General features: G+C 47.3%; 1 protein-coding gene across 1 annotated transcript in view; it reads left to right on the plus strand.

Annotated features, from left to right (window-relative positions):
* The window catches only part of WNT3A (Wnt family member 3A), a 47879-nt gene that overhangs the window by 10209 nt on the left and 22056 nt on the right, over positions 1-15614 (plus strand). Inside the window, exon 2 of the mRNA XM_066352840.1 lies at positions 4924-5165. Coding sequence (XP_066208937.1) covers positions 4924-5165 — 242 coding nt within the window. The remainder of the gene's footprint in view (positions 1-4923; positions 5166-15614) is intronic.

Genomic DNA, 15614 nt, shown 5'->3' on the forward strand with positions numbered 1-15614 from the left:
CCCAGCTTTACTGAGATGTAGGTGCCACTTGACATTGTGTGAGGTTCGGGTATACAGTGCAATGATTTGATACATGTAGTAAACATTTTTGATTTTTTTATATTATTTTTTTTTACAGAGACAGAGAGAGGACAGATAGGGACAAACAGGAAGGAAGAGATATGAGAAACATCAATTCTTTGTTGCAGCACCTTAGTTGTTCATTGATTGCTTTCTCATATGAACCTTGACTGGGGGGCTATAGCAGAGTGACCCCTTGCTCAAGCCAGTGACCTTGGGCTCAAGCCAGAGACCATGGGGTTATGTCTATGATCCCACACGTAAGCCAGCGACCCCACGCTCAAGCTGGATGAGCCCACGCTCAAGCTGGCAACCCTGGGGTTTCAAACTTGGGTCCTCTGCATCCCAGTTCAACATTCTATCCACTATGCCACCACCTGGTCAGGCTATATGATTTCTTTTAAATGAGCCAATTTATCCTTCGAGACCTAGCCAACATTTAGTGGCCCAGTTGACCCCATTGGCCCTTCCCTGCCCCTCCTCTTGCTCAGCACTGGCCCTGCCCTCAAAGGATGGGACAACCCCCACCCTCCTACCCCCTGCTCTCAGCCAAGGACTGCATCACCCAGGCCCCAGTGGTTACCTGGCTCTTGACCAGATAAACCTTCCTGGAAGCAATTCAAAAAGCTAAAGGCGTGGGAGAGGGATCCAGCTGGGGTTGATGGAAGCTGGAACAGCTGCAGCGGCATCTGGGCTGGTGGCGTTGGAACTCTGGCCTTGAGGGAGGAGGTGAGAGCCCAGGACTGCCCCAAGGGAAGGCCAGGAGGATGCAGATTGGAGCTAATTCAGCAAACCTCACACATACCCGCTTCCCTGAGAGCAGTAGCCTGGGATGTGAAGGAGACAGGTTGGATTCACTCTCCCTGCCCTGGGCCTAACTCACAAGCAGGAAGGAAAGTGGGAAGGCTGAAGTAGTCCTGGCTCCATGCTCTCTGAGGGGGGTTGGGGCGCTGGCATGGGCACCTCACCCCTCCTGTACCCCCTCCCCACCCAGAATGCATCTGGCTTCACATCTGGCAGGAGGCCAGCACCTTGAGACTGGTAAAGACAGAGAAATGGAGTCCTCTTTTCTTTCTGTTTGAGTCTCTAAGTCAATGAGCATATTCAACTCTGCGAATTTTCCTTCTGGTGAGAGGTGGGCTCCCCCATGGATGGACCATGGAATTTGCTAAAAGAGCCTGAGCCACAGTTGTTCCTCCCCTCCACCCAGCTTCTTGCTGGACAGTCAGCCTTCTCCACGGGCTCTATACCTGCATCTACCCACTCACTGCAGAGGGTGTCACCCCCACCCCTGGTACTGTGATTCCAAGTCTATCCAGCTGGTGCCCAGTGGCTGTGGGCATGTGACCTGGTGGATGTACCACCGAGAAGATTTTGACTCCTAGCCCTTGGTGTGGAGCCCCCAGCACTTGCTTCTTGCTAGGCAGGGTTCAGAAGTGGGGACACAAAGGTTCAGAGATATGCACTGATCTCAGCCTGAGGCAGGCAGAGCCATCCGTCCATGTACAGCATCAACATAGGCTGTTCAGTCCCTTGGGCTGGGACAGGGCCATCTGGTGGGTAGGTGTCATAAAAACCAGCTGGAGTGGACTAGACAGGAAGAAGAGGTAGTAAGAACCAGGGTCTGGGCATTGTGCTCTCTCTTTATGGTCTCCGTGCCCAAGTGGCCAAGGGGCAGGGGGCGTGCAGATAAGCTACAGACTGTCTCTCCCCATTGCCCCCTGCCCCTCCTTGCCCTCTTACCCTGACTCTATGCTGGAGCAGCAGTCCAATCCCAACTTCTCCAGCCTGGAGACCTTACTCCAACCAACTGGTTGTTCCTGAAGTCAGAGACAGCTGACCTCAGCACATTCTGCCACCTGTCCACTTGGCTCCAACTTGTCCATCAGGAAGCCAAGTGCCAGGTTGGCACAGAGGCTCCCACTCAGAGTTATCCACGCAGGGCAGAATGCAGAATGTGTCCCCTAGAAGAGAGATCAAACAAATGAGGTGAAAACAGAGGGCTGGCCTTTCTGGAAACTTTGGGGTCCTGGGACTATCAGGCAGTCACAAAAGAAACCTGAGAGAGTCAGGCCTGGCTCTCACACTCACTGAGTTCCACAAGGAGTGAATGAGCCAGCCCCTGCCATCACCCACCATACCGGGGACACAGACTCAGATGGGGATAGGGGAGGTCTTCAGTGTCAGGCACAAGGTCATGGCTGATTTGAGGCTCCTCAAGACATTTGAGCTTATAATGGTCAGGGCAGGAAGAGCTCTAGGATATCAGGGTGGGGACATGCAAGGGACCCAAAAGGTCAAGAGTCTGGAAGCTGGGCCTCCCTCAGGATCAGGGACATGGAAGCCAACATGCACAGAAAAGAAACTTGGTTTTGATAGGACATCTGGGTGCAAAGTGGGTGGACACTCCTGGAGGAAGACAGGTTTGACCCCTGAGAGATGTGCATAATCTAGAAGAAGGAAGGCCCCCAGGAATGATGGGAACACACAGGTTGTTGAGGGTTTGGACAGGAGGGCATGGGATAGGAAGATATCGTATGTGGGAAGCCCTCATTCATGTCTTCCACGGAGAAGTGGCCCACTCTCCAGCTGGCTGACTAAATAAGGTGGAACTGCACATGTGTGTGGCAGTGGGTTAGTGAGACAAAGCCCTACTCTGGAGACAGAGAAAGAATGTGGGGAGTCTGGTGTGGCCCAGATGCAAGGCCTTCAGGGTGTGAAAGGAACAAACTGGAGAAATCCACATACCAGCAGGACCTGCAATGAGAAAATGTTCTTTGAGTGTCTGAGGCGGCAGGTGCACAGAAGCTGAAGAGCCCAGGCTTTGTGCCTCAGGCGAAGTAGCCTTTGAAGATTTTGGAGACTGAAGGGGGAAAAAAGATAGGATCTGCTTTGTACTTCAGAGAGCAGACTTCTTTCTCTGTTTCCTATTCCTCTCATCAAAGCTAGATGGAACTGAGTTAGACTTAGAGTAGAACTTACCAAACATCAGTATCATAATATGAATGTGTGGTTGCTGAAGGACACAAAAGCCTTTGTCCCATCTTCTTGAGGTACTCAGCCCTCCCCAGGGAGTGGAGGTGCTAAAAAAGAAAAACCTCTAGGAGTTCTGGTTGAGGCATTAGTCAAGTTGCCATTTCTTTGGTCTCCTCAACAAACAAGAAAGGAGAAAGGCCTTCCCACCTGGAGTCTGGCTAGCAATCTTCCAGATAAGCAAAGGTCCAGGCAGGGACTGCTCTGGATCTGGGCCTGAGATGCCCCACACCAAACAGTCCAGAGGAAGGAGGGAATAGGCTCCCTGAGGAGGAAGAGGGCAGAGCACGTATTGCCCAGGGCTTGAGTGAGCATGGGTACATCTATGTTAAGAGTCAGCATATTTCTGGTGATGGTGCATGCAGAAACCATGTATACTGGTACCCTAGAACCACCCTCCCAGTGGGCCTCTTGGATATGGGGCCTCACCCGCCAACCTGAAGGTCTCTATAGCCCCTTCCTAGAGACCCTGCAGCACCTCTATAATATCAGCAGTTGATAGGAGAGACGATTACACAACCTGGAACTATCCACCCCAGGGTGAAGGAAGTACTGAGGTGCAGAGGTCAGCCTGCAAGTGCCACTAAGCACTGCAGAGACAGCATGTTCACAGGCAGCAGAACAGTCAGTACCAGCTGTGGAGGTGGACATGTCCACAGGCAGCAGGACAGCCGGCACCAGCTGTGGAGGTGGACATGTCTACAGGCAGCAGGACAGCCGGCACCAGCTGTGGAGGTGGACATGTCTACAGGCAGCAGGACAGCCGGCACCAGCTGTGGAGGTGGACCGGGGTGGCAGGATGGTGGAGTACCCACTATGGAAATGGCAAGTCCAGAAATAGCAGGACTGTGCATCACCTGACAGATTGGAGAAGCTCTTTCTCCATCCTCTTGCCAAGAGGACCTAGAGTTTTTTTTAAATCGAGGTGCAATTACATACAGTAAAATGTACACGGTCAAGTCAGTTCTGACACATAAACACATGTGAAATCAAACACAGAGCACTCTGTCACTCTAGTCCACTGTGGTCCAGTAGAACTTCACAGGGACTGAAATGTCCAATATCTAACCCTCCACCATGGTAGCCTTGGGCCATCAGTGGCCGATGCGACGTAGAACCAAGTTTCTCTCTTTTTATGTCATTTTACTTCATTTAAATTTAGGTATTTGTGAACAGTGGAGCCCATTCTGCAGCCTGAGAAACATTTTTCGTGCCACAGTCAGGCCTGTCCTGCTGTGTGCATGCGAGAACCGCCACCCTGGTCTCTGTTTCCATTCATGGTGTGGCCGGCTTTTGTCTCAGAGGAATGGAGCGCAGGTATTGTACCTGTGCCAGGCCCCCTACGGTACCTGCCCCTCTGTCTCCTAGCAGCATTCTACTATAGAAGCTCTGCTATCCACACGCCTGTGCCGCACACCAGTGGCTCCCAAGTCTGTACTCGTGATCTCAGCTCTGTGAACATTCTTGAACTCATCTTCCTTGGGACACATGTTTTCATTTCTGTTGAGGCCACTGATTCACCTGTCTCACCCCTGCTGCTGCCCCAGACCAGCAGCCCCTGCTCTAGGCAGCAGGCAACCTCTGCCCTTCCTTGATTCACTTCCCACCATCATGACCCAGGCTCATCTTAAGGTTTTCTGCTAAATCATGGTTGCAGTATAGGGACAGGTTACCTCCAGGGTGAACGCACATCTCACCCTGGACTGCACAAGTGCCCCAAAGGAAAGGGCTCATGTGCTCTCTCCAAGGAAGACCCAGCTTCTGCTCCTGTTTTGCAGGCTGCAAGGGCAGCTTTCCAACTTACCAGGCCTCCTTGCCCTTCTCTCCCAGGTCCCTGGCTGTTGGGCCCCAGTACTTGTCCCTGGGCACACAGCCTATCCTCTGCGCCAGCATCCCGGGTCTAGTACCCAAACAGCTACGCTTCTGCCGGAACTACGTGGACATCATGCCCAGTGTGGCAGAGGGTGTGAGGATCAGCATCAAGGAGTGTCAGCACCAGTTCCGTGGACGCCGGTGGAACTGCACCACCATCAACAACAGCCTGGCCATTTTCGGCCCTGTGCTAGACAAAGGTATGACTTCCGGGTGCAGGTGGCAGCCTGTGGGTGGAGCAGCCCCAAACAGCTACTCTGCTCTGACCTGGTGTCTCACCCATCCTGGGCATGGAAGCAGTGCCTCCGACAGGTGTGCGTGCTGCGCAGACCTTAGGAGGTTGGTATCTCTGATGTGGTTTCTTCCTATGATTGCTGGCTCTGAGGGGCTCCTGGAACTTGGGAAGAGCACAGGACCGCACAGATTTCTCCGGCTTCCGCTAAAAGGAAATTGCATGGCGGTGGGGGCGGGGGGACAGACACTTCAGACAGGTCTTAGAGGGAAAAGAGCAAAAAAAGGGGGGGGAGGGTTGGGGGTTAAGAGGCACATGGGGGAAGCTATCCAGGGTCCTGGAGCCACGGATAATTTCTGGAAAGAGAGAAAGAGGAGGAGAGCTGCATGTTAATTCTTTTTTTTTTTTTAGAATGCACGAATGTGAGAGAGACAGGGTCAGACACAGACAGGAAGAAAGAGAGATAAGAAGCATCAACTTATAGTTGCAGCACTTCAGTTGTTCATTGATTGCTTCTTATACATACCTGACTGAGGGGGAAGAGGTTGGCTCCAGTGGAGCCATTGACCCCCTGCTCAAGCCAGCAACCTTGGGCTCAAACCAGCAACCACAGGGTCATGTCTATGATCCCAAGCTCAAACCAGCGACCTCGGGGTTTGAATCTGGGTCCTTAATGTTTCAGGTCAACATTCTATCTACTGAGCCACAACCGGTCAGGCTTTTGATGAAGAGCAATTTTTCTCAAAATGTAATGGTTTAAACCAGCAATTTTCAACTGTTGTGACATGGCAGGCACACTGGACTGCTGAAAGAATTACCTAACTATTCAGTCAGGGGCACCAACCTCTTTTCCCTTAGGTTGTCAAATAAAAATTTGACAACAGCCAACACAACAATAGCCACCCGATGTAAATGAATAAAAAATTATACCTATTTATTTTGTCAGATTGGAAAAAAATATATAATATAGTTTTTGGTGTGCCACAGAATTTTAGTAATTCAATTTTGTGTGCCATGAGATGAAAAAGGTTGAGAATCGCTGGTTTAAATAATGATGATATGTCATATATCCCAACAGATCAGAGTGCAGCACCTGCAGGCAGGGTTGGCCTCTGCCTGTCAGCTAATCCTTGTTCTCTCACACATCTGGTGGTCGACGTACCCACAAGAGGCTGGGCCTATGTGACCTGGGCTCCCTTACAATATGGTAGCTGGAGAGAGAAAGAAAGGCTCCTTTCATTAGCAGGATGTTTTCAAAAGTCATCCACACTGTAGCATGTTACAGCACTTTATTCCTTTTGTGACTGAATAGTAGTCCACTGAATAGATATACCCCATTCTGTTATGTATTCATCACTATTGGACATTTAGGTTATTTCCACCTTGGATCATTGTGCACAGTGCTTCTATGGACATTTTTATACAGCTACTTTTTTTATTTTTCTGAAGCGGGAAATGGGGAGGCAGTCAGACAGACTCCCGCATGCGCCCGACCAGGATCCACCCGGCAGGCCCACCAAAGGGCGATCCTCTGCCCATCTGGGGCGTTGCTCTGTTGCAACCAGAGCCATTCTAGCACCTGAGGCAGAGGCCATGGAGCCATCCTCAGCACCCGGGCCAACTTTGCTCCAATGGAGCCTTGGCTGCGGGAGGGGAAGAGAGAGACAGAGAGGAAGGAGAGGGGGAGGGGTAGAGAAGCAGATGGGCGCTTCTCCTGTGTGCCCTGGCCAGGAATTGAACCCGGGACTTTTGCACTCCAGGCTGATGCTCTACCACTGAGCCAACCAGCCAGGGCCTACAGCTATTTCTTAATACCTGTTTTCAAAACCTTTGGAGTGGATGAGTATAATTGCTCAGTTTCAGGACAATTCTATGTTTAAGGTTTTGTTTTTTGTGTTTTTTTGTATTTTTCTTTTTATTCAGTGAGAGGAGTGGAGGAACAGACATGCACCCCGGCTGGGATCCACCTGGCAAGCCCATTAGGGGGTGGTGTTCTGCCCATATGGGGCCACTCTCCCTGGTTCTGCAACAAGCTATTTTAGCGCCTGAGGTGGAGGCCATGGAGTCATCCTCAGCGCCCAGGGCCAACTTGCTCTAACAGAGCCATGGCTGCAGGAGGGGAAGACAGAGAAGACAGATAGAGAGGAAGAAGGGGGTGGGGCAGAGAAGCAGCTGGTTGCTTCTCCTGTGTGCCCTGACCGGGAATCGAACCTAGGAATTCCACACACCTGACCCATGCTCTACTGCTGAGCCAACCCACCAGGACCTATGTTTAAGTTTTTGAGGAACCACCAAACTGTTTTTCATGGAAACTGCACCATTTTAACATTCCAGTTTTCTCCACATCTTTGTCAACACTTGATTTGCAAATATTTTCTCCCATTTTGTAGGTTGCCCTTTCACTTTTGAGACAGTGGTCCTTTGATGCACAAAATTTTTTTAATTTTGGTGAAGTCTAATTTATTTATTTAGATACCATATCAAAGTAAGCATTGCCTAATTTAAGGCTACAAAGATTTATACCTATGTTTTCTCCTAAGAGTTTTATAGTTTTATCTCTTACATTTAATCTTTGATCTGTGTTGTTAATTTTTGTATCTGGTATGAGGTTAGGGTCCAGCTTCATTCTTTTGTATGTGGAAATCCAGTTATTCCAACACCATCTGTTCAACAGACTATTTTTTCCTTATTGAATGGTCTTAGCACTCTTGTCAAAAATCAACTGGCAATAGGTGTGTGGACTTGTTTCTGGACTCTCAATTCCATTCCATTGGTATATATGTCTATCCTTCTGCTGATACCACATGATTTTGATTGCTGTAGCTTTGTTGTATGTTTTAAATTTGAGAAGTATAAGTTCTCCAACTTTGTTTTTCTTTTACAAGATTGCTTTGGCTATTTGGGGTCCCTTCCAATTTCACACAAATTTTGGGATTTGTTTTTTCATTTCTGTAAAAATAGCTATTGAGATTTTGATGGGGATTTTATTGAATCTGCAGAGCACTTTGGGGAGAATGCCATCTTAACAATATTACGTCTTCCGATCCACGAACACAGGGCGCCTTTCATTTATTCAGGTGTTGCTTAACTTCTTTCAGTAGTTTTGTAGTTGTCAGTGAACAAGTCTGTACATCCTTGGTTAACGCATCCCTAAATATATTATTTTATTTGATGCTATTGTAAATGAAAATTTTGTTGTTGTTGTTGTTGTTGTTTTTTTGTATTTTTCTGAAGTTGGAAATAGGGAGGCAGTCAGATAGACTCCCGCATGTGCCCGACCGGGATCCACCCAGCATGCCCACCAGGGGGCGATGCTCTGCCCATCTGGGGCATTGTTCTGTTGCAACCAGGGCCTTTCTAGCGCCTGAAGCAGAAGCCATGGAGCCATCCTCAGTACCCGGGCCAACTTTGCTCCAATGGAGCCTTGGCTGTGGGAGGGGAAGAGAGAGACAGAGAGGAAGGAGAGGGGGAGGGGTGGAGAAGCAGATGGGCGCTTCTCCTGTGTGCCAAGGCCGGGAATCAAACCCAGGACTTGTGCATGCCAGGCCAACACTCTACCACTGAGCCAACCGGCCAGGGTGAAATTGCTTTCTTAATTTCTGTTTCCAATCATTCATTGTTGATACATAGTCATGAAACTGGTTTTTGTGTTTGAATTCTGCATCCTACAATTTTGCTCAATTTGTTCATTAGCTCTGAAAATTTTCGTGGATTCTTTAGGATTTTCTATATATGATATCATGTCATCAGTGAATAGAGATACTTTTAACTCTTCCTTTCCCAGTTGATGGACTTTTTTTTTTCTTGCCTAATTGCTCTGGCTAGCACTTCCAGTACTCTGTTGAATAAAAGTGGCAAGAGTGGTCAGCCTTGTCTTTTTCTTGATCTTAGAGAGAAAACGGCCTGACCATGTGGTGGCGCAGTGAATAGAGCATTGGACTGGGATGCGGAAGACACAGGTTCAAGATCCCGAGGTCACCAGCTTGAGCACGGGCTCATCTGGTTTGAGCAAAGCTCACCAGCTTGGACCCAAGGTCGCTGGCTCGAGCAAGGGGTTACTTGGTCTGCTGAAGGCCCATGGTCAAGGCACATATGAGAAAGCAATCAATGAACAACTAAGGTGTTGCAATGAAAAAACTGATGATTGATGCTTCTCATTTCTCTCTGTTCCTGTCTGTCTGTTCCTATTTATCCCTCTCTCTGACTCTCTGTCTCTGTTAAAAAAAAAAAAAAAGAGAGAGGAAAAACGTCCAGTCATTCAACTTTGAGTATTATTTGAGCTGTGGGTTTGTCATTACATGCTTTCTCAGATTGAAAAAATTCCTTCATTTTCGTAGTCTGTTTAATTTTATCATGAAAGTGTTGGATTACATTAAAAAATCTTTTTCTTCATCTATTAAAATGATCATGTGGTGTCCCCTTTATTCTATTAATGGGATGTGTTAGTGCTGGTTGATGTTTCTACATTGAACCACTCTTCCATTCTTGAGATAGAGCTTCCTTGGCCATGATGTACAATTCTTTTCATCTGCTAGATGATTTGGCTTGCAAGGATTTATTGAGGACTCCTGCATTAGTGTTTATAAAAGATATTGGTTTATAGTTTCTTTTCTTATCTTTGTCTGGTTTTGGTAACAGGGTAATGCTGGCGCCACAGAATGTGTTTAAAAGTGTTCCTTCCTCTTGCTTTCTGGGAGAGTTTAAGAATGATCGGTGTTGATTCTTCTTTAAATATTAGGTATAATTCCTCCAAGCTTTTCTTTGTTGAGAGGTGTAAAACTACTGATTCAACCTTTTGACTTGTTCTAGATCTATTCAGATTTTCTATTTCTTCTTGAGTTAGTTTTAGTAGTTTGTGTTTGTCTAGGAATTTCTCCATTTCATCTAGATTTTCTTGTTTCTTTGCACACCTCATAATTTTTGGTTGAAATTATGTACCTCTTTGAGTATTATAATATGATAAGTCTGGAAAATGTCATCCTCAGGGTTTCTTGTACTTGTTATGCGTTATGGTTACTTATCTGTTTAGTGACTTTTTTAAACTGTTTTTTACTAGTGTATTCTTTGGTATGTGTGGTCTCTGAAGTATCTATTTCTTTAGGTTGTGGTCAGCTAATGGTTTGGCAGAAATTTCCTTAATATTCTGGAGCAAAAAACATGCAAATAAAAGGAAAAAAAATACTCTTCTGGTTTTTTTAGATTGGCTGCATGCTGTGCACTCTTTCCATGTTGCTAGTCTGCTCACAGCTCTGCCTTAGTTTTGCTCCCTTCCACTGAACCTAGAGATCAGCTGGACATGAAAGCTGAAGATACTCCCTGAGCATGCATCTGTCTTTGATATGCATGTAACGTTAGCCCTTCCAGGATACACAGGAGCTTTTCAGCAACATAGCTCTTCTCCCGGCTTTTCCTCCCAGGAGATGAATTCTACTTTTTCCCCAGGTAGCAGTGGCTTATTCATTTGATTTTTAATATTTCAAGAAACACCCTCCACTATGAGAGTTCTGATTTAGATATCCGTCCTTCAGGGAACCCAAGACAGGTCAAACCAAACTCACTCCTTGGGAACAATGTCCACTACACTCCCTCCAGAACCATCTACCCACATGGAAACAACAAAGACTGTCATCTCAAGACTTCACTGTGCCACAGAGATTGGTGGGCCATGGCCGTGTAAAAACACCAGAAAGCTTCTCAACCTTGTCAGAATTTTCCTTGACTCAGAATTGGCTTGGATGCTGAAAACCTTGGGCTCCTTTTCAGAGTTCTGAGGATGTGACAGTGTTTTCTTGATTTTTTTCCCCATGTTTCTGTGGAGGGGCAGAAAGTGACCTTAGCACTTCCTACTCTGCCATTTTCCTGATGTGACTTCATATCGCCTTTTGGGATCTAGTCTCAGGGGCCATGCATTGCCACATTTATGGATTGAGGCAGTTTTGAAAGCCCAACCAGAATCTGTGGTGGGGGTCACAAACCCCACCCCTTGATAGCATGTCAAAGTCACCTTGAGAAATGAGCATGAAGGATGGGATGTGCACTGGTGCAGCCAACCTGGGAATGCAGAGGAAGTAAAAATAACAAGAGATGTCTGGGAGGAAGATTCACCAGGTCCTTGGACTGCTGGCATGAGTATAGCAAGGGCCTGCTGAGGAGGAGTCCTGAGAATGTAGCTGTGCCGCGGACCAGCACGGCTCCTAATAACGGTGCGGAATTAAGGAAACACACTTATTAAGAAAAAATGGGACCCGGAGGACTTTTCAAATGCTGATGGCAATATCCGAGTGCCCCAAAGCCCCAGTTTGCTTTATTATATAGTCATATGCAAATCAAGGAAGTCCTTGATACAAAGTTACACATCCAGGCTAAAACATGAATCCCCCTACCGTGCATAAGTGAAATCAACCAACATCTAAACAAACAAAGAGTAAGAGAAAGGGCATGTAAATTGCTTCCAGCAAGTTAAGGAAGCAAGTGAAGTGGGTGCAAATACTCAGCATCGTAGCCAATATGGAGGTGAAGGGGGGAGAACTTAGCCTTTTGCTAAGCCTCGAATCTACAAAGGCTTTTTGCCATTTATGGTCCACAACATAGCTGAGTGTTGCTTTGAGAGATGTTGGGACCTGACTGTTTGTTCAAGGACCCAGGACTCCTCAGTGTCAGATGATCATGACAATCCTCCCCAGGTGAGTCTGGGTTCTCTAGAGCTTGGTGGGGGAGGTCATACAGTGTGACCTTGACCAGCAAGTTTGCTCACTTCCTGAAGCATCAGCATCCCCATCTACAAAATGGAAAAATAATTGCTACTTAGCTGACTTTACAGAGTTACTGTAAGAGTAATTACTTAGGAGTTCCCCATGGGGATGGCCACTGATATGTGGGGGAGGAATTAGGTCCACAGGGCAATGTGGCACATCAGGCATGTGGGGACATGTATGCATGAGTCCGTGTATGTGTGTGTGTATGCATGTGTGTACATGTGTGAGCATGGAGCATTTGTGCATGTTGTACATGACTATGTGTGTATGAGTGTGCTCATGTTTGAGTATATGTGTGTAGTATGTGTGGTGTGCATATGTTGTGTGCATGTATGTGTTTATTTCATGTATATACATGTGTGATGTGTCCATGTGTGTGGTGTATGTAAATGTACATGCGTGTGTCGTGTGGTGTATGTGCATGCACATGTATGAGTACATGTGTGTGCACATTCGCAAGCATGTATATGGTACAGTTTCTGCCTATGTGGGTTCCATGCTGTGTCTTGGTCAATGGTGTTGTGAGGCAAGGAAGAATGGTCAGCATTTACACCATGGCTGGGGACTTTAGATAGGGTCGTGGTGCCATCTGGCTTCCTGGCTTCAGAGCCCAAATAGAGGCTCTTATTGTTCCCATTCCCTCAGAAGGAAACAGTAGGATTTGAGAAAGCCCGTCCTACGTGGAGAGGCTACCATAAGGTGGTGGAGAAAGGCTGTTTCAGATGAGGTCAGGCCCCATCTGGAAGTCAGGAAGAAAAGTGGGGGGTTATTTCTGGGTTCTATTCTATCCCATTGGTAAACACGTTTATCCCATTGATGCTCAGGCCATACCATATTGACTACCTGCAGTAAATTTTGAAATCTGAAAGTGTGAGTCCCTAACTTTGTTCTGCCTTCCCAGGCTTGTTTTGGCTATTTGGGGCCCCTTACCATTCTATATGAATTTTAGGATCCGCTCATCAATTTCTGCAATAACCTTGAATTTTTAAGGATTGCTTTGAATCTGCAAATAAATTCTGGGAGTATGGTCATCTTAACAATATTGTCTCCTGGTCCATTAACATGGGGTATCTTTCCACTTACTTCTGTCTTTAATTTCAATGACATTTTATTCTTTTCAGTGTACAAGTTTTGCATTTCTTTGGTTAAATTTATTTTTTAAGTATATTATTATTTCCAATACTATAGAAGGTGGAATTTTTTTAATCTCGTGCCTAGATTGTTCATTGCTGGTGTAAAGAAACAGTTGATTTTTAGTATTGATCTTGTACAATGTAACGTTGCTGCGGGTTTATCAGCTCTGATAGTTTCTGTGCATGCCTTAAGGATTTTCGTGCTGTTTGCTAACAGATACTGTTTTCTTCTTTTCCTTCTTCCTTCCGATTCGTACACTCTTTATTATTATTTTTTTCTTGCTCAGTTGCCCTGGCTGGAGCTTCCAGAACAATGTTGAAGAGCAGTGGGCAGAATAGGAGTTCTGATTTCCTCTTGATCTTTGAGGAATAGTTTTCATTCTTTTACTACCGAGTATAATGTTAGCTGGTTTTACCGATCTCAGGGTGAGGATGCCAGTCCACATGAATAGGTAATGTGGGAGAGTTTTGAAAGATACATATATATCTATGTAATATGTTTTTTGATCCTTTGCATTTTTTAAAATTACATGTGCCAAAAATCACATAGTAATCTGTCATCAAAACATTTTAAAAATCTGTCAGCTCATGACTCAGTTAGGTTTTCTTTCATTCTGTGGGAAATAAAGGAATTGGGAGCATCTGATTTGCATGAGGTTTTGTGGCCCAGTGGTCATAGCCAATGCCAGGCTGTACAGCAGTCTCTTCTTGGACAGAGTGGGAGAGGTTAAGCCTAGAAGGGGAGTCAGGAGCTTGAGCAAGGACACCTTGGACAACCCATCCCACCTAATGGCCCTGGCTCGTTTTCTGTGCAGCCCCGGGCTACATGACTAGCCTGGAGGACCCTGTGGGGTCATCCATTGTTCACATGGCATTGCCCTCGCTGGATGCAGGTTCTGTCCTTCCTTCACACATCAGTATATCGGGTCCTATCATCGTCAGTTCCAAACTGCACTCTTCCAACGATGCTCAGGCCCATGAGCATCTCAGTCAACAAGGCTGTGGAAGCCCCGAGGCCTGCCTGACCTGTTTCTCCCCGGGAGGCACTGGAGCCTCGCGGCTTCCCTCAAGGCACGTCCTGCTCCCTGCATGCTTCAGACGACACTGCCCCAGACGTCGCCTGCCTGCCCAGAGCTGCATGCCTCTGTTTCCTGCCTCACTGCACTCCACAGTCTGAAACAAGGGCAGTCTTTGTGACCCCATCTTCAAAGTCCTCGTCCTGTCCAGTGCCTGCTCATTCTTCAGCTCTCAGCCCACAGGTCCCGCCTGGGCAGTGGCTCCAGGCCCCCAGAGCTGCTCGGCATTTCCTGGCTCTGTCTGTGGCCCACTAATGCCATCCCTCTCTAGGACAAGAATCTTATGTGGCCCCAACACCCAGCAGATGCACAGCAGATGCACGGGGAAGCTCTGATGTGTGCCCTGGCATACAGTAGGTGTTTAGTAAGGAGTTTCTGAGCAAGTGACTGAAAGACGAAGGATATGCCCGAGTATCCTGTGTGGGCACACTTCTCAGGGAAGATGGCACCTGAGCTGGATCTCATAGAGTTTTCTCTCTTCCTCTACCACATGTACACAGTGCTTTCCGGCAACGTGCTCAGTGTTTTATACCAAGCAATAAATTGAATCCTAACACTTGTCAAATGAGCCAGAGCTATGGGGTTTTTTTGTTTTGTTTTGTTTTGTTTTGTTTTGTTTTTAAATTATTTTATTTTACTTTTTACAGAGACAGAGAGAGTCAGAGTGAGGGATAGACAGGGACAGACAGACAGGAACAGAGAGATGAGAAGCATCAATCATTAGTTTTTCGTTGCGCATTGCGACACCTTAGTTGTTCATTGATTGCTTTTTCATATGTGCCTTGACCATGGGCTTTCAGCAGACCGAGGAACCCCTTGCTTGAGCCAGCGACCTTGGGTCCAAGCTGGTGAATTTTTGCTCAAACCACATGAGCCCAGGTTCAAGCTGGTGACCTTAGGGTCTCGAACCTGGGTCTTCCGCATCCCAGTCCGACGCTCTATCCACTGCGCCACCGCCTGGTCAGGCCAGAGCTATGGTTTTAAGTAAGGAAACTGAGGCAAAATGAGGGGCCTGGCCAGGACTACTGAGGGTGCCCCAGACCGTGTGGAGTCAGCAGGGCCTCTCCAGGGAAGAGCTGAACCTGAAGGTGCCCAGGGCCTAGGGAGCCTCCTTCAGCTCTTCTGCATCCCCCAAGTTTCTCAAAGCCTCTCCTGTAAAGTCTAAACACCAGAAGCCACAAGGATACCTGGCCTCAGTGTTCTGACCCCCTGTGCCCCCACATCCACTCTCTCCATGTCTACTCTCCCACATTCACTTTCTCTACACCCACTCCCACATGTTCACTACTCCATGTCCACTCACCCCAAGCCACCCTTCCCACATCCATGCCCCCAAAACCACTTCCCTGTGGCTGATCTCTCCTATTCACATCCCCATCTTCACTTTCCCATGTTCATTCTCCCCATGTCAGCTCTCCCCACATTTACCATCTGCAAGTCCACACCCACTCTC

The sequence above is a fragment of the Saccopteryx leptura genome, chromosome 1 (assembly GCF_036850995.1).
Source record: "Saccopteryx leptura isolate mSacLep1 chromosome 1, mSacLep1_pri_phased_curated, whole genome shotgun sequence".
Classification (NCBI taxonomy): domain Eukaryota; kingdom Metazoa; phylum Chordata; class Mammalia; order Chiroptera; family Emballonuridae; genus Saccopteryx; species Saccopteryx leptura.